This window comes from Nannobrachium achirus (genome assembly GCF_963921795.1).
Source record: "Nannobrachium achirus genome assembly, chromosome: 1".
Taxonomy (NCBI): Eukaryota; Metazoa; Chordata; class Actinopteri; order Myctophiformes; family Myctophidae; genus Nannobrachium; species Nannobrachium achirus.
In genome coordinates this window covers 37,676,061-37,701,937 of record NC_137810.1, presented here as the reverse complement: position 1 = coordinate 37,701,937, position 25,877 = coordinate 37,676,061, and the positions used below count along the sequence as shown (strand labels likewise).

Sequence of the window (25,877 nt, the reverse complement as noted above, 5' to 3'; positions counted from 1 at the left end):
AGTTAAGCTCACTAAATGTAAATAGTGAGCTTTTTTCTTTTTTTTCTTTTTTTTTTCTTTTCTTTGGGGGGGGGTATATATTATTAATTATTATTATAGTTATTATTATTATTATGAATTAAGACAACATATTTTTTAAATTAAAATATAGGGACTCCATGGTTCATATGGTTAAAGTAGGCCAAAAGTAGAAGACTACCTGCATGGGGCATAAACATCTGTTTGACTCCTGCTTCAGAGAACCAACCCACTATTTTGAGCTTCACTTGCACCGCATGAAAGTAATTTCCTGATTGGCCCATTGAAACGTTGCGTGGTCACACAGTCCGTGGCGTGGACCTGACGCACCAGCTGCGGCTGAGTACCACTGTAAACTGTAACTGGTTGTCAGCCGACACCTCTTCTAATTAGTCGTATGAAACTTATTACCTCGTCATAATACAATGGAATTGCTGGTTCGATACCTAGACAGGAGCGACTCAATTAGGTAAGACATTTCCCATTATTTTTTTCGTGTGAAGGACCAAGGTTGACTTGACTGCGCTGATAAATTGACTAATCATTTTTTGATACAGATGACAGCCTTTAGAACTTGCTATTTAAGCCAAGTTGTATTTAAATGTCGTGCTTCTATGACTGGCTGACAGCTCGGCTTTTATCACGCTTATAACATTTCTTTCGTTGAAGTTAAAAGTTGTAGATAACAAGATATAGAGCATGTTTATTGAGACATAGGCGCCTAAGGATATGCTACAGTGAGAGTTGGTTACGACTTGAGCAAATATTTTGAGTTCAACGCTCTAACCTTGGACTTGTAGGCGGTTACATGAATGCAGTCAGTGTGTGTATACTCGGCACATGGACTACTTGTCAAAGGCTAATTTATTGTAGGACTACTGCGCAGGAAACACATCTGGTGTTGAAATACATTCTAATAAACGGACCATTATGGTTTCACTTCTCTCATCTTGGTACTGAATGTGATGTCTGTCTGTGCTGTAATTCATAGAACAGCATGTCTTCTAAAAGAAAAAAAAAGTTGTAGGCCTACAGTACAGCATTATATTGAAGTCAAGAAGTGTTTAGAGCACCAGTTTGGGGCAACTTGGATTGGGAACAAGTTGTTCTTCCTTATCTGTGTCTAGGCTCCTGCATTACGTGTGTATTCTGTTATTGTGTCTATATTATGTTTTATTGGGTGTTTAACCTTTGGTTTTAGCTCTACAATGACTCAAGACATAAGCCTAATGAAGGAGGCTACCCTGAGAGATGACCTGAGGTACTACTTCATGAGTCCCTGTGAGAAGTACAGGGCCCGAGGACAAAAACCCTGGAAGCTGGGAGTGCAAATTCTGAAAATCGTCATGATCACGACACAAGTAAGCAAGACTGCATCTTTAATTTGTATTCGAAAACAAAATGCATGTTTTCAATTATGTTTCAGCAGCCTATAACACATTATTTCACTCCAATTGCAGCTCTAAAACTATAGGTCCGACACCATATAAATGAAAAAAAATGTATTTGTAGGCTATAGAGCTTTTCCAAACATAATTACAAAGTGTTTTACAGACATGTTAAAAACGGCAGCAAGGAGAGATAAAATAAAAATAAAACATAAAAACATTTAAAACAGGTGTAGTCAACTAAAACAAATGAGAGCTGACCTAAGCGCATATGCTTAGGAAAAACACTTTAACATACAGATGTGTTTTTAAAAGTGATTTAAAAGAGGACACGGATAACTTGATATTGACATTAACTTCAACGTTCCACATCTAAAGAATTAATGGCCTGATACAGTATAATTAAAATAAGCGAATCTTTAATGCTCTATCATCATCACCTGATCTAAATATATATATTTCTTTCAACTCTAGCTCATCCTGTTTGGCCTCAACAACCAGCTGGTGGTGTCATACAAGGAAGAGAACACCATGGCCCTCAAGAACCTCTTTCTGAAGGACTACAGTGGAGTGGATGAGGATGACTACAGTGTGTCTGTTTACAGCCAGCAACACGTCTACGACAGCCTCTTTCATGTCATGGACCAGGCAAGTGTACACCATGAGACGTACCCCCAGCATCGCAACATATACCAGTGGTTCTCAACCTCTACAGGCCGCGTGACCCTCCCCCCCCAAAAAGAATGATCATATTTGAACTCCGCAAAGCAAGGCGTCGGGAGCTTGTAGATCGGCTATTGTTGTTTTTTGGCCATTGGTCAATGTTTGACCAGTTTTAATAGTTTGTTGATTACCTTTGATGCAGTAATGGTCTTTTCATTTATGTATTTTTTATTTATTAAGGTATTAAAAAGGTCTTAAAAGTCCTTAAATTGTCACTTCAGTCATCTGGGGATTCCCCAAAATCATGTGAACCCACAGGTTGAGATCCACTAACATACATTACACACATACACACGCACACGCACACGCGCGCACACACACACACACACACACACACACACACACACACACACACACACACACACACACACACACACACACACACACACACACACACACACACACACGCTTACCTTTCTTCCTCTTTCAGTATGGGAAACTAAACATCTACCCCTCATCCTAACGGGAATCGGCGCTTTCTGGCTTTTCTTTCTTTCTTTTTGTTTCCGCTATTTCCATCCTGTCTTGTTAGTTTCTGTTATCATTATGTTTCATAATGACCCCAGTCTAATCAGTTCATTCTCCTCACCTGATAGCATTATTATTTTGAGCTTTGAATGTGTTGTGCTTGCAGTCATTGCATAACTGTCTGTATTGTAGGTACACAGCAAAATTTTTATTTCAAATCTTCTGTACAATTCATTAGTGTAACATCCATTGTCTCCATCTCACGATAGATAATTGCGACAATGTCTAAAATGCAATAAGATTGCAGCACATCTAGTGTACAACAAGCTGGTGTCCCGTCTGCTTCAAATAACTGTTACACATACTCTACCATTCAGATTGGTTAAAATATCATTTATTCGTTCAAATAAATCCCAGATTGTAGGTTAACTGTAGAGACATACAGGAAAGCTATGCCCAAAATATTAATACTGTGTGTGTGTGTGTGTGTGTGTGTGTGTGTGTGTGTGTGCGTGTGCGTGCGTGCGTGAGAGAGACGTCATGATAACAGATTTGTCCGTCTTTATAACAAGTCATCCGTGAATGGTGTGTTTTTACCTGTGTATTCCATTGCTTACAGTACAGCCAGCTGGGTAATCTGACTGTTGGCCCTATCAGCTATGCTGAGGATGAGGAGGGGACTCAGGGGAGCTTGCTTCCTCTCGTCATCTGTAAACAATTCTACAAGAGAGGCACCTTAGAACCTTCTGATGAAACCTATGACATTGACGCCGAGCTAGAGAAGGGTGAGGGAAAATATTAGTGTTTCTATTTAATTTTGTATGCTATTCATAGTTGCATTAACATTGCAGGACCCTTTGTTGGCATTTTTAGTATAAACATTATATTAATGCATTTATCTAGCGTTTTATATATATATATATAGTATATAATATATACTACCGTATAATAATAATATAGCAATACAGTGCATGCATGTTTTGTTCACAGCACAGAGAGTTTACATTTGGTTACGCTGCCAACAAAAGGCTATCAATATCGCACTGTAGTTGAATCGTGTTGTAATGTGATGCATTTGTATGTGACTTTGTTATGATCCAAAGGTACAGTGTGACAAGATGTACAGACGGCCCTACAGTATTTTCATATTTAGAAAAAAAATGGGAAAGGTTTGGACAACCCTGATCCAGACTAATTGATTTCTTCCTCACAGCTTGTATGTCGTTCAATCCAAAGACTGTAAACCAATGGAGAACCCAGAATTCATCGTTTTTTAACCTGGACTTTTACAGGTACAGTACACACCGTACAGCTGTACATGGTAAAACCTTTTATGTTTACTCTCTCTTAATATTAGTTCTGTCATTATTCACTGACATATTACTTCCTCATTATTCAGGCTTGTGGATCTCCAAATAACATTTCAACTGAAAGGAATTAACTTACAGACTGTGCGTTCGAGAGAGTTACCGGACTGCTACTCCTTCTACGTCACGGTATGGTTCAACATTTTAATGTCACACATTGTGTGGTCTACAAAATAGTAGGAACAGCTGCTTATTCCATGAAATAGACCAACCAAGAGACATCCTGGTCAAAGTTATGATCCTTTATTGAGACTTTGAGATCGAAGACACCTTGATTTGTACAAAAAAATATATACTAGGTAGTGGTACATACATACACAGTAAAACCGTCAGTGTTCATTTAACCCTACAAAAGAGTAAAAGAAAGTAGGCAAATGATTCCATTTACATTAGGAGTCAAATGAATATTGATGTTTTTATTTTGTGGTCTTGATATTTTGTACACTACTGTAAATGTACATTATATTAACTCATTTGCTGCTATTTTAAACATAGGCTGAACTGTTTTCCTGCCAAATTTTCCTTACCTTTTAACGTGGGCACGTGCACGGCTGCACGCATAGTGCACGATCTGTGCGCGACTCATGTAGTAGACGGGTAGACTCGATGACAGCTTTCGAATAAAAAAAAATCCATTGGAATAGATCCGTTGCCAGGCTGTATCCCTGCTGTATCCGCCAGTGTTACATAAGAAAACATTGGAAACAGCCAGCTGTGCGCTATGGTAACACGTGGACACGTTCGCGCACATAGCAGACGATATGTGCGCAGATCATATGCCAGGCGGGTAGTGGAATCAAACAGCTACCAAATAAACCAGTAAGACTCCCTAATCGGGAAAAAACGCGTGAAAAAAGACGATGATATTACCGTGCAGGCTGCTTCCTTGTTTACACTGAAAACCTATGGGAACGGAGCTGCGATTGGACCTCAGACCGGATATGGAAACCTAGATCCGGTCCAAACCAGAAATATGACCGGATACAGTTAGGAGGCGGGCCTAAAGAGCCAGAATCGGCTATAATCAGCGACCATACTTTTAATCGTTTCATAATGATTAAAGCTAATTAAATCTTCGGGCTCCTCGGGCATCGCAGAGTGGTACAACGGGAAATCTCCGGTTTCGACGGGGATAGCAGGAAATGAGTTAATTTAAGGAATATTTTTCATAACCAGGAATAATCCGAATCAAAATTGACGAGTGACAGCTTTATTGTCACATTACAGGTTTACAGGTGTAAAACAGTGGGTGAAATTCATTTTTGTGCAAAACTCCATCGGTTTTGTCATTTCCATAAGAGAAAGGGAAGAAAAGGAAGAAGGGAGGGCGAGGGGAATATGTAGATAACAAATGATCTACATATTTACACATGGTAGAAGTTACATTACTTCCTTTGTGCAGTCAACTTAATATATCTTTCCCTTTATATCTATAGATAACATTTGACAATCGGTGTCACAGTGGAATGGTGAAGATCTTCCTTGACATAGACTCCATAAGCAGTGCATGCAGAGACTGGAAGATATCAGGGACAGGTAAGTGATTAATAATAATAATAAATAAGAAGAAGGCTCGGACCACAGCCTGGCGGTCCAGCCCCCTATGCTCATAAGAAGCCTGACAGTGCATCGCGGGTTCGAGTCCCGTTCCCGATGCTCTTTACTGCATGTCCCTCCTTCATCTGTCCATCTACTACACTGTACAATTATCAATTAAAGGCAGAAAAAAATCCCACACAAATATCTTAAAAATAAATAAATAAGTGTGTAACTGATATTTCATTATTTTCTTTTTGAATACTGCTAGTGCTTGTGTTGTCTTCTGCGAGAAATAATTTGCAAATACTATTGACCCATAATAACTGTGTGGTTCTTGCAATCCAAACAAAATGACAAGTGAGCTGAAACAGAGCTGAGACACAGCAGCACACTGTTATTGAGGCGTTGTCTCACCAGCATATGGTTATCAGTAAATGGGGGGGAGAGTTAAGTTATATAAGAGATAAAAAAGAAGAAAGAAAAACCTCTCACCCAACTCTGTCGCAGCCCAGAAGAACACGCACTACCTCCTGGTGTTTGATGGTTTCATCATTCTGGTGTGCCTTACTTCAGCCATCCTCTGCACACGCTCCATTGTCCTGGCTGTCAGATTACTCCAGGTGGGTAGTGTACTATTTTACCTGTCTGTATGGAATAAGCATCATTCATACAAATGTGCCATATTATTTTGCCAGGTACTTTCTAAAGCCCAACCGATACAAGGCTGATATTTGCATATACAGTAGCAAAGGTTTCCAAACCTTTCAGGCTTTGACAGGGGTGTCGCACCAAATTCTGGGCCCTGGGTACTTTAACTATTGAAAAATAGCAGATATACAAGCTCAAGTCTTTGCACACAAGATACACAGAAATGTGGATTTTCTGAATGGCTGATACGACCAATTTTCCACTTGGCACAGCACTCCCTCTGGTCTTCGGTTCTAGAGATGTGTGAGGGAGACTGGCTCATACACACACAGATTTCGTAACCATTATCATGCTACTTGGAGGCCAGTCAATGCATGTTTTTGGGGTCTCTTTTTTGTTCGTGGCTCTCCCCAGGTTAGCAGAGGGAGAGTAGCGCCCAGGATTAGAGCATCCAGGATTACAGTCTAGGCAGTTGGCACTGGGTGAAAAATTGGTTCTATGAACAAACTATTTTTCTATCAACAAGATGTTTCATAAAAGCAATGCTGGTGTGAGTGAACTGTTTATATTTGATGTGGCTCTGCACTGGTTCTGATTCTGAACATTACATACACCACACAAATAAGGCTACTGTATATGTATTGTCCATCGCACAGTTGGCCTGGGTTTCGATTCTGACCCGAGGCTTTTCATGCATGTCATCCCTGTCTCTCTCCCACCTATCCTATCAGAGTTACAGTAACCAGAGGTAGCTTGAGTTCACACTATTAAAGTATATCATATTGCGTGTTATCAGCAACAGATATGCCTCAAATTCATCAAGCGGTTACTACACATTCCTACATGTACTTAGCCGTGTGCCAAGTAGATAACGGTTTGCTTATCTAGCTTACATAACATTTACTCATTTACTTATTGTATCAATGTCATAAATGGATATATATGAATTAATTGCAGAGATTCTCCAGATTCCTCAATGAGAACTACAATCGTAAAGTGTGTGAAGATGACCAGAGGGAGTTCTTAAATTGCTGGTACCTGCTGATCATTCTCAGTGACATCCTGGCCATAGTGGGATCCATCTTGAAAATGGAAATACAAGCAAAGGTAATGTCTAGAGTAGACTGTATCAATCACTCCTTTGACCGTATTCAACCTTCTTAGTTGATAAAGAGGTGTTTAGATGAAATTGTTTATAGCTCACTAGAAGGCAAATCATTTTGTGGTCTTTTGCTTCATCCATGGGTTTTCAATTGGCTGATAATTTTCTTTTAAGAATAAACATTTTGGCCCAAATGTGTTCCACATGCTGTCAAAAATAGTAACAAACTTCTTGGCTCTCTCCTTCTTCATTATTAGCTTCTGACAATGCATGCGAATGGGTAATAAAAAGGATTGTCATAAAACAGCCCGTCAGCAGCTGGTAGACTTTGGAGCAAGTGGGCTGAATGGAGACATTGTGTACGAAAGGAAAAAAAGGGAACTGTTTACTTTAACCTGAGTGTGACTTCTCTGACCACGCTTTATAACCCCTGTGTTAAGCATTTACTGTCAATTTGACTGAAACGGAAATGAACTCTCTTCATGTATGCACTCTCCCCTGTGTTAGTAGTCTATGAAGGAAGCCATTGTCAGTCTGTATGCTCAAGGTGGTGATTAGAGGTGCAGATTTTGCAATCTTTTTGGCAATTATTCATAATAATCAATCAAATCATTATTTTAGTTGTCATTTATTGCCCATTGAGACATTCATTTTGTCACTGAACTCTCATATGAGGTTACATTTTTATTTGTAGCTTATATCACCATTGTTTGTTGGATGAGCTGAGATTACAGCATCAAGATAAAGTTCAGAGAGTATCAAGTTGAGTGGTCAGTCTAAATCTACTTAAATATTCTTACACAAAATGTTGAAACAAAGGGTATTTTTTGCTTTAATCAAGGACTGACCCTAAGTAATACAACACAGAGAATGAAGCACAAACTCCGTCTCTGAGGTCTCTGTGTGAATGTTCTCCCACTTTGTGTGGGAGAACTTGAACTCTTTGAATGTTACTAATTTCCCAGCAGAGCTTGCACTTTTAAAAAAAATAATAATTGTGAACTTGAATGAACTTGGTTGTGAAGGAACTTGTGTCTTTTATGTTTTCTTTTGATTGGATAGTTGTTTCATTGCCTGTTTTTAATCTGAGATACTGATGCTAAAAGTAAATATCCATTTTGGCCATTAAGACCATTCTATTCCCCTCTGTCCTCTCATACAGAGTCTAACCAGCTATGACGTGTGTAGCATCTTCCTGGGTACCTCTACATTGATGGTGTGGGTCGGGGTCATCAGGTACCTGGGTTACTTTGAAAAGTACAATGTAAGTCCATTTACCTTTTCTGTTGACATAAGGAAATGGGGAAAGTTCATTGCAGTATAATCAATATTTTTATTAGGCTACTCAGATAGACAGAGGTGATGATTTGGAAGGGGTCGATTGGAGGGTAGGATCTAGGGTCCATTTCTTTCTTTTCTATTGTACATGTACCGTAACCTACACTAGATAGATAGATAGATAGATAGATAGATAGATAGATACACTCTGTATAAGCCGTGTACACTGGTGCTCTCCTCCTACAAATCAACATCTGTAGCCTGGTATTGACATACTGTAACTACTGTTTGAAGACTGATTAGAAATAGAAAATGTAAACAGAGACTGTACAGTGATAGATTATGAATGATAAAAAGCTCCTTTCTTCACAACAAAGATCTGTGTTCATTTAACCCAGATATAGTTTAGATATCTTAGATTCTCCCTTTTCCCCTTTTCTTTTCTCTTTCTGAAAAGAACAAAAAACTATGGAACTTAAGCCCTTTGCACACAGGACAGTTGCGTTTTTTTAGTTTGCGGCATGAATAAAACGCATTGGATTTGGTGTGCAAGGCTGTGCGGAATCGGCGCTGCGGATCCAAAAAGGAGTCATAAAAGGAGTGATGAGTTTTTTACCGCATGCGACAAGACGCACGAATCGAACTGGGTTCGATTGAGAAAAAAACGCACGGCGGCAGCCACTCGTCGCACGGCTATTCGGAGCCGGTGTGCATGAGGTCATAGAGAATCATTGTTTTCTTTTAAAAAAAATTATATTGTCCGTTTTATCCGTGCGGTTAAACGCGCCTGTGTGCAAAGGGCTTTAGTCTTGCACAAAAACATTCACCCACTAATTTACACCTATAAACCTGTGCTATGATAATTAAGTTGATTCTGATTCTGAAATGGACCCTTACAGGTGTTCAATTAACAATATTTTACTGCGTTGGATGCTTGTATAACTGATTTCCTATTTAGCCTGTTATAGCTACTTTAACACTAGGCCATGGAGCCCCAATTGATAATTATTTTAAAATCTATGATCTACCCTGCAAAACACTCCAAAGCCTCCAAACCAAATAGGCCTTTATGGGTCAATTTGTTTACATTTTGTACACTCTGGGCCCTATTTTTGTCCATGCTAAACCCATACAAACAAATAGCCGATCTACATCGACACGTTGTGAGCTATTTGAACTATTTAAAAATGTTTTTCAAAATAGTAAAAAAAAAAAAAGGGAAAGAAGTAAATACGGTACTAATGGGGCCTTCAGTGTTAAAGACTCATAAGTGTACATTTGGTATGTGGTCTAACTATGAATAATTTAACTATGGACCCACTAGAACCCCATCAAGAGGCCCTGGGGGTCCCAGGACAACAGTGGCTGTTACTGTAGCAACAGGTACCATGTACTGTAGTGTAGGGCATCTTTCAAGTGGAATTGGAACTGGCTTAACTTCAATGAAACTTCAGGGTCCTTTCATCCTTGTAACCCTGTGCCTCTCTAGGTTCTGCTCCTGACCATGAAAGCAGCCTTTCCTAAGGTGCTGCGCTTCTGCTGCTGTGCTGGTATGATCTACTTGGGTTACACCTTCTGTGGCTGGATCGTCCTGGGACCATACCATGAGAAGGTAACTTGTACTAGTACTGTACATTCTAATCTCACAACGTATCGCATTGTGGTGCATTGAGAGCTTGTAGATCCACTATTTTTAGATAGCTGTATATTGGGTTGAAGTGGTTACAGATCTTTGACACTATATTAATTAATTTAGCTGGGGACCCCATATAACCCCCGGGCCCCACTTTGAGAACCACTGGTTTAGCTGATGTCATTGAGAGCGAAAGAAATGCAGCGGTCAAATATGTTTTATTGCTCAGATTTTTAAGCAACATAAAGAGTACAAGAGTATGCTACTACAATGATTAACAGGACAAAATAAATGTTATGTACAATTGTACATGTAGCCTCTCTAGTGTCTAGCCAGACAACCCTTCCACAATCTATGAAGGCTACATAGTCTGTAACTATGCCTCCTGAAAGCCACGAATGGAAGTTTTCTGTTTGTAATTGTTCATGAAAATATATGTTATCTATGAAAGCAAACTAGATAGGCGTTGAATAATTTGATTTATAGAAGGATTTATTTACATGACAGCAAGTGCGAAACGGAAGTGGGTGGGGGGCAGACATCTGCTTTAAAATATGGGAGTTTTCAATGAATTTTCATTGCCTCCGAATCACAGACTGTTATGCAGAAGGATTTGAAAATGATTTGAGCAAAGAGTCTTAAGTGTCTTACTGTACACACAATGATTAAGAAAACCTTGAACCTTGAGTCAGATCATGGCTATAAAATTATAGATGGGTCGTTAGAGTCCAACTTGTGTTCATCACAATCAACAACTTACTGACCTGATGACACTTATTGCTATGAAAACCATAATCAAAGCATCTTCATGTCAAAAAATGGTGCAGCAGAGGCCCCCTGTGGATTCACTACTGTACATAGCGTTGCTATGAAGGTAAATGTCTAGCCTATACTGTACATGTATTTCTATGGATCAGGCAGAAGTGTCAAGTACTGTGTATGTGACCCGTTCTGGCTTTTGCAAATACAATACATTGTATTATATATCACCTTGTCCCTCATATGAGAGCCTTTGTCAGCCCAGGGCCTTTCAAATCTTACCAACAAGCATTTGTTGGAATTCTCCAGTGATTCTACTCTTGGCTGCATTGTCATAGTTTGTCCACATTTCAATCTTTAGCCACCATGGGGCAGTGTTTGTGCATGTTGAACAGGCTGGCCATCCTCCCTGAATCACTAAAAAGCTAAATATCAGGAGGCCAGTATGTTGGTGTTTTATCTGTCTTTGCTTGTTAAGATGAATTATTTACGGAAGTCCAGAATGTAAGTGGAAGTCCAAACAAGGCTGTGCTGGTCATGAAAACAGATTTTAGCCAGATATGACTGCTGTGGCCAACTGGAGTTTGTTGATTGTCTTAAGATAACATTTAAAAGGATTATCCAAACACATCAGTGACTAATTTTCTCTGGTAAGAAGCTTAGTATTGTTGAAACGAGTTGGAGTCGTGCGCACACCTCTGCTTCAAACATAATTTTCTCTGATAACAGTTTATGCAAGAACCATGTGTGCATTATGTATTGGAAATAATTCATTTGAAAGTTATGATGACAAGTGCAAACATTGATTGCGTCTTAACCACATATTGCATTTGTAAATACTTTAGACACGTAAACATTATGCACAGCTGCACATGAGGATTAAGGGAAGCTTACTTTCTCAGAAAACATTCTGTAAGTGAGCTTGCTTCAGAATTCTACAATTGGATAATTTGTCCTAAATAGTATCATAATAAAATACTGTATGTAAATTACCTCAAGGAAAAACGTTGAATGAATTGAATAAATCCAAATTGAATTATCAACGTACAGTACATGCTGAGCTGACATAATTTAAATTGCCAGGGCCCCGAGCCTGGCCACACGCTGCATCAAGTAGTACAAACTATCCAATTTCAATTCCTAGTCTATAACACTACAGTCTGTCCTGTGGTGGTCACGACACAATTATTTTGTGGTGAATGGGGGGGAGTCCCTTGTAAAGTGAGCTCTTCGAAAGGGAATGTTTCCAGCTTGCTCTGTGTGTGTGCGTGTGTGTGTGTGTGTGTATGTGTTTATTGAAGGGGATAAACAGAGGATGTTCCAGGGATTGCCATCCCACACGTCCTCCATGCCGTCTGAGCGGGATGTTGTGTTTAGATCTTATCAGTGTCACGATCTGAGTTTGGGTTCTCCCTCTCTCGCTTGTTTCCCCCTCCTCTGTATTTCTGTCCGTCTATTGGAAGTTTTTGCACATTTGCACATTCGTGTTCCACACCTTTTTTATAATATACCCACACACACACACTTTCTCTTCACTATACTACTATAGGAAGAATAATACCCAATATAGACATGTGTGTTACCCGGAAAAATCTGCTTAAAAAGACATGCAATCCAATTTTTTAAAGAGGGGGTGTCATCGTTTTGTACTTTATCTGCTTTATATGTAGCTATGAAGTTTACATTATTCTAATCGGCAACCGGGTGGGGTTATAATATACAGATTTGTCTTCCCTGTGTATTTGTGTTTACTGTACTTCCTGAAAGCTGAAAGACTGGGCCTCAAAAGGCCCAGTCAAAATGTTAATGTTACTTTTTTCTCTCCCTCCCCTCTCTTTTTCATTTGTCCTTTTTCTTTCTTTCTTATCATCTCCATCTGTCTTTCTTTGCCTCTCTCTCCACCTCTCTCCTCTTTTCTCTTCCATTATTCCATCCATCCACTCACCCAGTTTGAGGGCCTGAGCCGCGTGGCCGAGTGCCTGTTTTCTCTGGTGAATGGTGACGACATGTTCACCACCTTCGCCCAGCTGAAGGACAAGAACACGTTGGTGTGGGTCTTCAGTCGTGTCTACCTCTACTCCTTCATCTCCCTCTTCATCTACATGGTGCTGTCGCTCTTCATCGCAATCATCACTGACGCTTACGAGACCATCAAGGTACTTGTATGTGAGTTTGAGTGTCCGTAGTCGGCAGAGGCACCAGCCGATTATTGTTCTCAATGATGTTGGGGAAGGCACAACCTAGGGCTGGGCAATTGACCGAAGATATATATAAACCGATATTTAGAACCAGTAACCGACTTCTAACAAAATAATATAGAACAGGATTTTTTTTATATATATATTTGTCTTATTCATCAATGAATCGACATGAACTAATTCTAATAGATGTTTTATAATCGATTAAATCGATTAGTCTGATTAAACACTTAACCCTGTATTATACTTTTTTGTACAATGGTGGTCTACAAAAAATATATCTTTAAGCTCACAACACGTCGCATCACGACATGTAAGAAAAACAATGTTAGCAAGCCACTTTAGGGAAGCTGTGGGACAGATGTGGGAATATAACAGTGTTTTCAGTAATAAATAACCACAATTTAAACTTCAACATATCAAGGTGTCTCCAGGGGAGATGCTTAAATGTCTAGTCTCTGTGACAATATACTGTATCACAGTGAAGCCCTGATACAGTAGAATCTGTAAAACATTTGTTTTCAGCTGCAGTCAGTTCTGGGCCTTTGGAATTACCGTAACCACTTGAACCTAGCCTCCCTATTCAGGGTTGAATATAAAGCAAAATTAGCAGACAGCTACAACCTCACAATGTGTTGTGAGCTTGTAGATGCATTATTTTTGGCGAAGAGATTTGGTGTAGAGGGAAATACTTGCAGATTTAGTTAGTATAGAGCCCTGAGGGACTCCGGTCAACTAAGTATATAGTGTTTAAGACAAGTGGTCAATTGGCGCCAGTGAGTATCCTCCTATCTTTTAACTCTCATTAAGAGAACGAGTCTAGACTCATCTCCATTATCCATCTCAGAATTAGGGGTTTGACACTTGGTTTTGCCCAGTTAATTTTATTTCATTATGCTTTTAAATGTTGTTGTTTGTTTTCCACCTTGACTTTGCCGACAGAATTACCAGATGAATGGATTCCCAATGACAGACCTGCAGAAGTTCCTTTTAGAGCAGAAAGATCTTCCTGCTGCGGAGGAGGGCAGCCAGACAGACATCAATGTGGGATACTCAACATTCTGTTGTTGCAGACGGTATGGTGCTGTTACAGGAATCTTATGATAACGCTACATTTTTAAAAGTTTATGTAAAAAAATATATTTAGGCATTTGTGTATTTGGACCCGAGTTATGTCAACAGGAATGTTTAGGCACATTCTTATAGTCACTGGTGAGGACAAAAAAAAAAGTGTTTTACTCTGAATGTAAAAGAATAAGTCCACACAACAGCTGCCGCTCCGAAAGCTGTGAGCTTGTTTGCACATTAAACTTTCGGAGCAGCAGCTGTGTGTTGTGCAGACTTATTTTATAATTTGTATTCTATTCTTTTACATTCAGAGTTAAACACGGTTACACCTGGGAGCTGTCCAGGTGTACAGTCCTCTATGTCATTGGTTCTCAACCTGTGGGTCGGGACCCCCAGAGGTGTCCCTAAATTATTTTGGGGGGGTCCCCAGATATTTAGCTATATGTTAACATTGTTTTCTCACTCAACAGTCAACAGACCAACATACAGTTGAAGTGTATAGAGGGTATCTCACATATTTAAAGTGACAATTTAAGGACTTTAAAGACCTTTTTAGTACCTCTGGTCAAACATTGGTCAAATTGTCTAATATTAAAGGCTGAAATTGTGAAAATAGCAGATCTACATGCTCACAACGCCTCGCAAACGCGAGGCGTTGTGAGCATGTAGATCTGCTATTTTCACAATGGAATAGGTCGAGTCAAACCAAATGTACTGCCAACTCTTACAATTCCAAGTGCTTGTGCAGGGTGGGGGGTCCCCAGTTAAAACATGATTATTTTGGGGGTCACGGCCTGAAAAGGTTGAGGACCACTGCTCTGTGTATGGAAAGTGAGCTGTTTTGCTGCAGGAGATGGGTATAAAAAGCCTTGCTCAAGGGCACAGACTATCCCAGTTGGTCTGGGGATCCAAACAACAAGCTTTCAAGTCACAACCTGCTTCTCTGATCTTTAGGTTACTGTATTTGTGCAACAGTAATGTAAAGTTGCACTGTAGTAATGTTAGTGATAGAGATACATTTCTATAACCATTGAGCTGTTTACTAAGGGTTACAGTATATACATTGATGGCAAAACACCCAACACGCACAGCCTTGATGCTAGCCATCATTTCAGTTACTCACCTTTCACATAGTTGTGCAAGAGGCTGCTACACCGTGAGTAAATTCCTTACTGTAGCCTTGTTATCAAGGTGTGGAACGTTTTCCTTCATAAAATCTCATCTACTGGCTACTGATTTAAAGTGAGTACAAGCTAGTATCACTGCTACTGATATGTTCATTATTATTATTATTATTATGAATGTGTTTTCCTGTCCAACAACATCACCACATACAAGAGTAGTATTTACACATCACAGTGGTATTTACACATCACACATAAATATTTTTTCACAGTGTCAAACTCACTTTGCTTAATTGACAACTGATCGTTTAACACGCCTCCCTCCTTCCTCCGCAGACATACACATACATTACACGCGTGCGCTGTGTTTCACTACGCGACCCCCTCTGCTCATTCTTTTTCTATGAGTCAATCTGTTTCATCAGTGGGCAGCAGATCACAGTACAGTGGAGTTTCCTCCGCGCCGTGGTTTGGCCAGGCCCTATGTGGTCTGAGAGCAATGAAATTAGCGGTGGCAGCTATGCAGGCACACCCAGTGATGGGCTGATTACAGAGAGGCTGAGGCTGTGCGCTGGGAAGAGCGTAACCTACCCTCTCTGCCTCCCTCTCCCCGCTTGCCTCTCTCTTGTTTGGTCCCTCTGTCTTTGCAGGCTCCCACATAAACTGGCCATGACCGGGATTGAGACTTGGTCAAATGAGCTAGAAAACACTTAGTGCATTGGGGAGTCAAGGGAAATGTTTGCAACGTACTGTAGGTCCCAGTGGTCTTTATAGCGGGGCAGTTAAGGAGAACAATACTTCAGTTCTGGAAAGAAGCACCAAAATTTGACAGAGTGTACCTCTTGGGTCATTCTTTAGAAAAATCACATTAGACACTCAATTTTCAAAATGGCCGCCAGTTTTAAAGATGGCGGCCTTTTCGGATATGTTTTACAGTACGCCAGCCAGTTAATATCGAATTTTCATAATATTAGAGTTGTTTTGTACGTTTTAAAACATCCTGAGTTCATTTATTACACTTTTAAAGCAGCCAGAATAACCTTTCTGACTTTTGGTTGGGGTCTTTCCTCACCTGGGACCCCCCAGACAGACCCCTGAGCCTATTTCAGTTATCGCTCTGCTCCTGCTCCAGAACAATGTTAAATTAGATCTGAAATATGCTCTGAAATAAAAAATGACTAGTAGCAAATAACAGAGGTCTTCCACGGGGGGTCCGGGACCTCTGGGGGGGGGGGGGGTCCTCAGAGCTACTACAGGGGGCCTGCCAAATCTCGATGAGATTCTTTTTTTTTTTTTTACATTTGAAACTTCGAATGTTTTTATGTATCCTGGTTTTATTTATTGTACTTTGATGGTTTATTAGTATTCTCTGTATTATTTATAATATTTTTGTGTTAAACAGTTATGGTTGACAGCTGTTACTGCAGGGATTGCAATAATGAAGGTATTGCAACTTTTCACTTTGGGTGGAGAACAACATTTCCATTTATTGCACTGCACCCACACTGACAACACACACACACACACACACACACACACACACACACACACACACACACACACACACACACACACACACACACACACACACACACACACACACACACACCTCTTTGTTATTGTCACCCCAAAACCCTCAACTTATCCTCTTATAGAGCCCATGGTCAATTACGCCCAAAGAGATTCACTGCAATACAGTAATTTCAGACATGCAGGATATATTCGTCTTCATCATCATCATCTTCAATGTCCAACCTAATAGTGTTGACACAGTCTCCACCATAGCATAGAGTGAAAGGCAGGTTATTTGAGCAGCTGCACCGTCCCTTACAACCTGCTTTGCAGACACATTTGATGAGCTCAAGTACTGCATTTGGAGCAGGGAGAGCAAGAAACCTGAAACCTGAAATATACCCTCCACTCTCTGAATTCCATCTATTTTCTTCGATTGGTGGAAGCACAGGGCAATTTGTCAGGTATGATTTATCCTGCATTGTGACGGAGTTGGCACGGGGGTAATGTGGTAGCAGTGCAGCACGAGTTGGAGGTGGTATCTCACCCTCCAAGTTCTTTGACAGAAATAGTTCCCATCTGAGTAATCCCAGGGTTGTTGGACCTTTTGAAATGTAAACATGGCATGCAAAATGTTCCGACTGCAATGTTGATGGGAAGCTCACCATTTATAAGCTCAGGAGGAATGGCCAATGACCTTGCCAAGGTCCTTGAAGCGGTTAATGGCTTGGTCATCATCATCATCAAGTAGGCATTGACCCATGTCTTTTTGGTGATTCCAACAAATGTTCTTCCCCAGTCAGCACCTGAAAAACTATGTACGCAAAGGAACCCTTGACCTTTTTAAAATCCAATAACTATGGATTAGTAACTAGGGATTACTATTTTTGAACTCACTCGAATATATCAATTTCCTTTTTTTGTACCGGAGGCAAGGACTTGATAAGGAATTGGGGTATCAGCCTCTTCATGTGTTTGCACTCCTCAAAATCATGTCCCTTGATGAAGGTATCGTATTATGAAATTGCCCTGCCTCCATCAATTGAAAAAATAGATGGAATTCAGAGAGTGGAGGGTATGTTCCAGTCAGGTTTCTTGCCCTCCCTGCTGCAAAGGCAAAGCTCATCAAATGTTTGCAAAGCAGGTTACAAGGGACGATGCAGCTGCTCAAACAATAACCTGCCTTGCACTCTCCTCCCTGCAGTGGAAACTCAACACTATTAGGGAGGACATGTATAGTAGTGAATGTCTTTGGGTATAATTGACGTGAGCTCTTTAAGAGGATAGGGTGCAGGTTTTGGGGTGAGGATAACAAAGAGGTGTGTGTGTGTGTGTGTGTGTGTGTGTTGTGTTGTCAGTGTAAGTGCAGTGCAATAAATGGACATGTTAGACTGTGAGAAGTTGCAATACCTTAATTCTTGCAATCCCTGCAGTAACACTGTGAACCTGTCTCTCTAACACAAAAATGTTATAAATAATACTGAGAATACTGATAAAAACAGTTTCAAATGTACATCAAGATTCGGCAGGCCCCCTGTAGTAACTCTGAGGATCCCCTAGGGGTCCCGGACCCCCTGTGGAAGACCCCTGGGTATTTGCTACTACTCATTTTTTGCTTTCAGAGCCCAGTTACAACAACTTTAATGCTTCAGTTATGATCTAATTTAGCAAAGCTATTACTGAGATAGGCTCAGGGGTCTGTTTGGGGGGTCCCAGGTGAGGAAAGACACCAACCAAAAGTCAGAAAGGTTATTCTGGCTGCTTTAAAAGTGTAATAAATGAACTCAGGATGTTTTAAAACCTACAAAACAACTCTAGTATTATGAAAATCGGACATTAACTGGCTGGCGTACTGTTCAGAGGCAGCCATCTTGGAAACATGGCAGCCATTTTGATTTTTCAGTGTCTAACGTGTTTTATCATAGGAACAATCCCTAAGGAGTACTTGTGAAAAGTTTTAGGTTTCTTTCCACTTGTGAAGTATTTTGGTGCAAAAATGCATTTATCTGCCCCGCTTATTAATGGTGTCATGAAGTTCACTGTCACTCTCTTGTGTCAGCTTTACATTCAGACGTACAGGGGTAAGAATATTGAATGATGATAGATGCACTTTCACCATATTTATCTCAGACAAATTAGTTTGTTGTTTGAGAAGTTCACCTCAAAATGACTTTTTCTATTGATTACTCATGTCTTGGAGACTTGAGTGTAATAATATTTTTTAGTTTTTGTCACATTCCTAAGATCAATAGAAAAAAAAATGTTTTGGGGGTGAACTACTCCTTTAATTTACAAGCATTGTAGTTTTTCCTATTGCTTCAGGAGCTGAATGTACGGTATATTTGTCTAATTTAGCCATTAGATCCTTTTATCTCAAAAAGACAACAATCTTTCCTTTCTGAAATAGATTGACCTACAGTAAAGAACAATTCTCTGAACTTCATATATGTTTATTTGAGTGAGACAGCAGAAAACCTTTAGCAGTACAATATAGTTTATGCATAATGTCCTGTATCTGAGCCACAAGACGTGAGCTCTGATCTGGGCCAGGATTACATGTAATTCTCAATACCAAGCATGTAGTAAAAGTAATAGAGCACCAAAGTCTCACATAATTTACACATCCTACCTGAGCCGTGTTTTTCCCCCCATTCTGAATTCCTATAGACTTTTTTTTTTCATCACACCAAATAAGAACTGTGTTCCGGGGTGCCCGCTGGCCTAGTGGTCTAGGCGCAGGGTTCGAGTCCCGATCCTGTCGACCTTTGCTGCATGTCATTCCCCATCTCTCTCCCCGTGTCTTTTCAGACTACTGTCCTATCAATAAAGGCATAAAAGCCCCCAAAAATAAAATAGATAAGAAATGTGTTCCCCAAAAAAAAAGAAAAAAAGATCCCGTATATGAAAAATCAACTGATGGCGAGAAAGCGCTAATGTTACTGCCGCCCAATAAGTACATTTTTTGCCAGAAGTCAGTCAGTCACTCAAATATGAGTGACTTAAACAATACAGAGCCACCTCCCAGACAATATCGCTGAGACCGTTTGTTTATTTTTTGGACCACAATGCTTATATGAGACGATTTTAAGATGACCCAATGTTATTGTCTGTATAGAAAAACTTCTGTGACCCAGGGGATGAACGAATGACATCAGGACTTCGGTACTCTATAACAAAAATAATCTTTTTATTTTATTTTATTTTTTATTTTTTTTGCACCACTGTTTAACCAGATATTGCCTTTACCATCTGAGGGGTTTACTGTGCTGTCAAGGCAGATGCATGCTGGAAGAAAAAAGATCTAATGCCCCCTTTTTCTAATGGCCACATTCTTTTATGCCCCCATTTTAATGACATGGAAGTTTGTGGCCGTCTTATGACAAAAAAAAGAAAAAAGAAAGAAGAAATCCAGTCTTCTGAGCCCAAATTTAATAGACCATTCATAAACTTGGAGCAAGTCAATTGGCAATAGTTGCGGTTCTGGTTGCACTGTTGAGCTTGTAGATCCGCTCCGAAGTATAAAATAATGCTGAAGTGGTTAAGGATCTTAAGGATATTGTTAGTGGTTCAATGGAGTTGTAAGACCTTTCTTGGTTAGTTTCGAATTCACGGCTTTAAATCTGTGGTCTTTCTTGTGTGATCAGAGGCCTTGATCAGATGATCACTGTTCTGCTTCCAATCTGAAGCCAAATAGGTTCCTGCTAGACCACTTTTCCTTCTTGGCTGTGAAAGTGTTTCGGAAAATGTGTTCTCAGTTACAGGGCCATTATGTAATAACTGTGTAAAGCAAACATCTCAATTTGATTTTCCTCTGTCCAGGAGATTAACTTGAAATGACTTGTAGCTTTTTCACGATAAAGTGACTTCTTCGCTTTAGAATCGCAGTCTTCGAGTTTCACAGATTTAGCAAATGCAGTAATTTGTCAATGTTTTGTCCTGGTCACATTACATTTTCGGGAAGTATTTCACTTACTGAGCACATACAAATGTAATCAGCATTTTAAGTCAACATGTTAATGTGTTGTTGGATGAAATTTCATCTACACGCGATTAGCTATTTCCTACTGTGGTCTCCTTCCATTGTAGTGCTTTCACTTATCTTGTTAAAAACGAGTTAAGGTTAGGTTTCACAGAGGCCTCACCATGCTGTTGGGTTTAATACTTTACTTTGTGCATTGCAAAATGTGTCGCATTGCGACACGTTTTCAGCATGTAGATAGATCGTCTAATTTCTAAGTATAAAACACAGTTCAAGTGGTTAAACAATTTTGTTATGCTCTATTAGCAAATTGTGTCCCGTCAACACAGCGTGCAATCTTGGTGAAATTGCCCACGCGTGTTCCCACCAGGCCGAGGAAGAAATGCCACTTCAAATTTCTCAAATCAGCCTCATGGTGGCGCTATAACAGGGCAATTTGTGTTTTTACCTTTAACTCCACCGATAAGTGGAAAATGTTGTATGCACACTCCCTAGAGGCTAAGGATAAACCTTTGCCCTGCATTTTTCACATTTGCCTTTTATAGCGCCACCAGGAGGACAACTTATGTGAAACACATTCTTTGCTATTACTCCATCAGATTTTCTCCAACAATCATGCAAATCAGTACACAGTATCTCTATTATAGTCACTAGCCCTTACCCGTTCAAAGATATGAGCTCCAAAATGATGTGCAGTGTGTGGGTTATGGGATGTGCACTGCATGCATACAGTATATGAGGGATGGAAAGTAACTTTAACTGGTGCTTGCATGATAATATGTAGGAGCATCAATGTAAGAAATACCCGTTTCGTTTAATGGCTATTCCCCCATCCCCCCCCCCCCCCCCCCCCCCCCCCCCCCCAGCCCGCCCGCCCGCCCACCCGCCTGCCTGCACACACACACACACACACACACACACACACACACACACACACACACACACACACACACACACACACACACACACACACACAGAGAGAGCTGGTTAAACATGTTGCCTCATGCTAGATGCAGAATAGATGTGCCTCATGCTAGATGCAGAATAGATAGTAGATACACCATAAAAATGCTAATATACAGTATATGATTTGTGAAAGTGACAAACGGGCTTCACAGTTATGTTAGGTGTGTTCATAAGCTAATGGTGATGCGATTTCAGATCAATTGCTCCAGCCACTGAGGAGAAACGCTGTTTCAGACAGACAGACAGACAGACAGACAGACAGACAGACAGACACTCACTCACTCATTCAGACATTCGCAAAATTATAGTATAGATGTGATCAAGTCCGATCCGTCTGATATTTCATATTCCATCCTAATTGGCTAATATTGGCTTCCAAAGTTTTCAAGATTGCTCAGTTTTTGAAAAAATGCCTCAAATCATCAACGCAGCTTGCGATTACCGTGAAATTTGCCACACATATTCCCAATACGCAAGGAACAAATGCTACCCTTTTCACATTGGCCTGTTATAGCCCCACCAGCAGGTAGACTTTAGCAAAACACGTTTTTGGAACACAATGCCTCAAATCATGCATGCAGCGTCCGACTGCCATGAAAGGTCTAAGATTGGCGAAGAACACATGCCACCCTTTTTACATTGGCCTATTATAGCACCACCAGGACGCCTGGCCTGGTGGAGACCTGTGCTCAGTGGAGCACTACATTTTTGATCACCTTTATCTGTTGCTTCTGTGCTGCTTCTGTGATCGAGGAACTAGTAACCGTTCATTTTCATTGCATTGAAAGAGGTCTCCAAAAACTATGTAGAACTTGAAAATATGCAAACAAAGCCAATAAAAAACTAGTCCTGGTATGCACTGTAATTTGGGAAAATGTTAAGGCTATATTCATGTTACTGTGTATTCCCCTTGATGGAAGTTCTAGTCCTACAAAAATGGATAGGCCTACAGTAAATCATTAATATCAGTATAGAGAAAGCATCGCCGATATCAGAAATAAGCTAAACGATGAACCACTTTTAGGAAAGAAATAAGACAAAGAAAGAAACAGAAAAACGGGTCAGATGTGTCAAAATGAGCAGTGTACAATATGTACATAAGGTTTATGGATAAAAATAGCATTGGAATGAAATGTTAAAATGGCAGCAGATATAATACCCAGCTTATACAACTCACATCACTTTAAAGATGTACAGTAGTTGTTCCAGTTTGTGAAATATTGTATATTGGACTTGACAGAGGCAAAGAAGAAGTATTGTCAAACTGTGCTTTTACACTGTACTTGAAGGCAACATGTAAATATAGTGTAGGGCCTTGTTGTTTAGGAATATGTCTAATGTATATGTTAGAGCTCATTTGAGAAAGTTGGTTAGGTTTGGCTCCCAGAGAGTGATTTGAATGAACCTCAGACATCCTACATCCTGTTTGAAAACAGATCCGCTCATCGTGGCTTACATTCACATCCCTAAACGGCTACAGTGATTTGTGGAACGGAGAGTATAAAACTTGGGTTTACCATAGTTTAGAGTTGTAGTTAAGAATGAATCCACCCCCAACAGCTCAAAATGTGGTTATGGCAAATTTTAAAAGGTGATGGCAGATATGAGTATGAAGCAAGTTATTGCAAAAGAAAAGAGAGAGAGAGGAAAAAAGAATGCATGGTCTGACAGCTTTCAATGACTAACAACCTCAGTCATATCTTTAATGTAAACCAGGCACATACACTTACGGTTCCATTCGAAAGCAAACAGCCCAAAAAAACAAGAACGTGTGCAAGAAGGCTGTGACAAGGCTATCATTTTCAAAGTACTTGCTGCTGGGAATTATTCTATGGCGTACACACAGCCACCATGCAGAACTCCGGACCTTTTCCAACTCCTCATATCTGTTTCTCTCAGCCCTTTTTACGCAACACTCGTGTCAAACCTGTGGGTTGGGCAAGTCTATAAGTAAGCATGTGACTTGAATGATGTTGGTTCGAGTCCCAGATTGGTTTGCTGCCAATTATGTGCCTTTTTAAACAACATCTTTAATGCTGGATCAGCATTGCCCAGGGAAATGGTAGAAACTGTGGTTGTTCTGGGCAGATTCTAGGGGTAACTTTTAACCCTAGCATCCCTATTCTGGGGGCAAACATTCAGCAAAAAATAGCAGATCTGAAAGCTCCCAACACCAAATGTCTTTGCCAAAAATGGCAGATCTACAAGCTCACAACATGTCATTTGCAGATCTGGTATTTTGGTATTTGGTGTAGAGGGAGAAAGGGGCGGGACCAAGTATAGACCCCTTGGCTTGGGGGCACCGGTCAACTAAGTAGGTAGGGTTGTAACTGTGGAAATGTGAAGCAGAGTGTTACTGAGAAACACTATATAAGCTCAGGCAACTTTATGGAGAAATGCATAAATGTTTTCTATGTATTATTTATTCAAGTGCTGTAACTACATAAAATGTTCTTGAATTACGTTATCAGAGTTCCGGAAAGTGACGACATGATTCTCATCAGCTGACAGAAGCCAGAAGACGGGCCAGAGGTGATGGCCAGGAGCGTGGGATTCTGAGAACAGGGATTCACACATTTAGGACTCCACAATTCCGAAGAGGAAGAAGATCAAAGCTCTCAACGGGAAAAATACTGGATTTTAGATGTTATTAATGGTCCCTGGGAAGAGTTTGTTGTTCTGTGCTCTCTGTGTGGGAATGCATAGTTCATCATGAAATGACTATGAGAGATGTTTTGCTTCTCCATCTTAACAAAGCTGCTGCAAAAAAGCAGCCGGGACTCAGAACAAGACGAGAAGGTTCCAATTGACGCCAGGTTTTAAATGATCTAATGGATTTCAGGGATCGTGTTAAGTTTACTGAGCCTATTTCCAGGCATGCACATGGAGAGTTGAGTTGAGGCTAATTTGTACTCGCTTTTCTGCATCGCTTGTTGAAAATAACAGATTTTCAAGCTTGAAAATCAGTCATTTTTGACGAGCGATGCCATCGCCAAGGAGTATAAATTACGCTTTAAGTGGCCATAAAGTGAGATTCTGATTTACTTCATGTGAATGTAATGTTTCTCAATTGAGTGTTAAATACAAAGCAATTGCCATGCACAACTATGCAAGATCCTAAAATGAAATATAAGTTATTTTATAAAAGCTTTGCAGATTTTCTATTTTGCATACATTAAAGAGAACCTGTCATTTGAGTTGAACTTCTAATATTGACATTTGAGTCAATTGTCTGATAGCAGGCCATCATTACATGGTCATTACATAGTCAATGTTACATAGTCAATATTGTTTCAGTAGGCCTGCTGTCTTTAATAAGCCTACTGTATGTATTCCATAAAGTAAAACATGCATATCCGTCTCTGGGAAGGATCTGGCAGTGGATGGCACTTGGCACCAGGGCATGACAAATGGGTTATGATGATCATGGATGCACTTCATCATAATGACATCTCAAAGCGTGTAGGGCTAAGCTGACAAGCTGGGACACAGGAGTTTCACCAGAGAACTTTCTCTGGTTAACTTTTTACACTTTGTGTGTGTGTGTGTGTGCGTGCGTGCGTGCGTGCGTGCGTGCGTGCGTGCGTGCGTGCGTGCGTGCGTGCGTGCGTGCGTGCGTGCACGCAGGCCAATCAGTGTCTTGATTCACATGAATCAAGCAGGCAGGTTTATTGGTGTGGTGGCAGCTAATATGTCAAAATAGAAATTTAGATTATGATTACAGGAACAAATAGTCTATAGTTTTTGTGCATTCTTACTGTTATTAGGTGAGCGTATGCTGTGCCTTGCTGCATCCCAAGAAAATGAGGCTACTTTACAAGATTTTATAGCCTTCCTACCTACGTCAGGTTCAAGAACATCACAATGATTCATTTAGTGATGTCAGTTGTTTGATAATTGCCTGAGGTGGAGGTGGTGGTTTCTCATAACATGTCTGAATGAGTCATGTTGATCACATTTTGAATTTTAAGATGGGCCTAGACGCCTTTTATGTTTTTCTAGCCTGACTATAGTCAAATCCATTTATCCATTTGTAACAGGGGGTCCGGGACCCCGAGGGGGTCTTCGGAGTTACTACAGGCGGGGGGGCTCTTAAATCTTTTATAG

The 25,877-nt window shown here is 40.2% G+C and overlaps 1 protein-coding gene across 1 annotated transcript; it reads left to right on the top strand.

Annotated features, from left to right (window-relative positions):
* The first annotated feature begins 339 nt into the window (after nt 1–339).
* Nucleotides 340–25,062, top strand: mcoln2 (mucolipin TRP cation channel 2). The gene is made up of 14 exons (XM_080735618.1): nt 340–487; nt 1,220–1,379; nt 1,881–2,054; nt 3,217–3,382; nt 3,811–3,889; nt 3,997–4,093; nt 5,401–5,500; nt 6,011–6,123; nt 7,109–7,258; nt 8,416–8,517; nt 10,021–10,143; nt 12,873–13,079; nt 14,064–14,197; nt 24,242–25,062. Exons 1-14 carry the CDS (start codon nt 444–446, stop codon nt 24,276–24,278), a joined length of 1,686 nt encoding a protein of 561 aa, XP_080591744.1. The 5' UTR covers nt 340–443; the 3' UTR covers nt 24,279–25,062.
* Nucleotides 25,063–25,877: the final 815 nt, after the last annotated feature.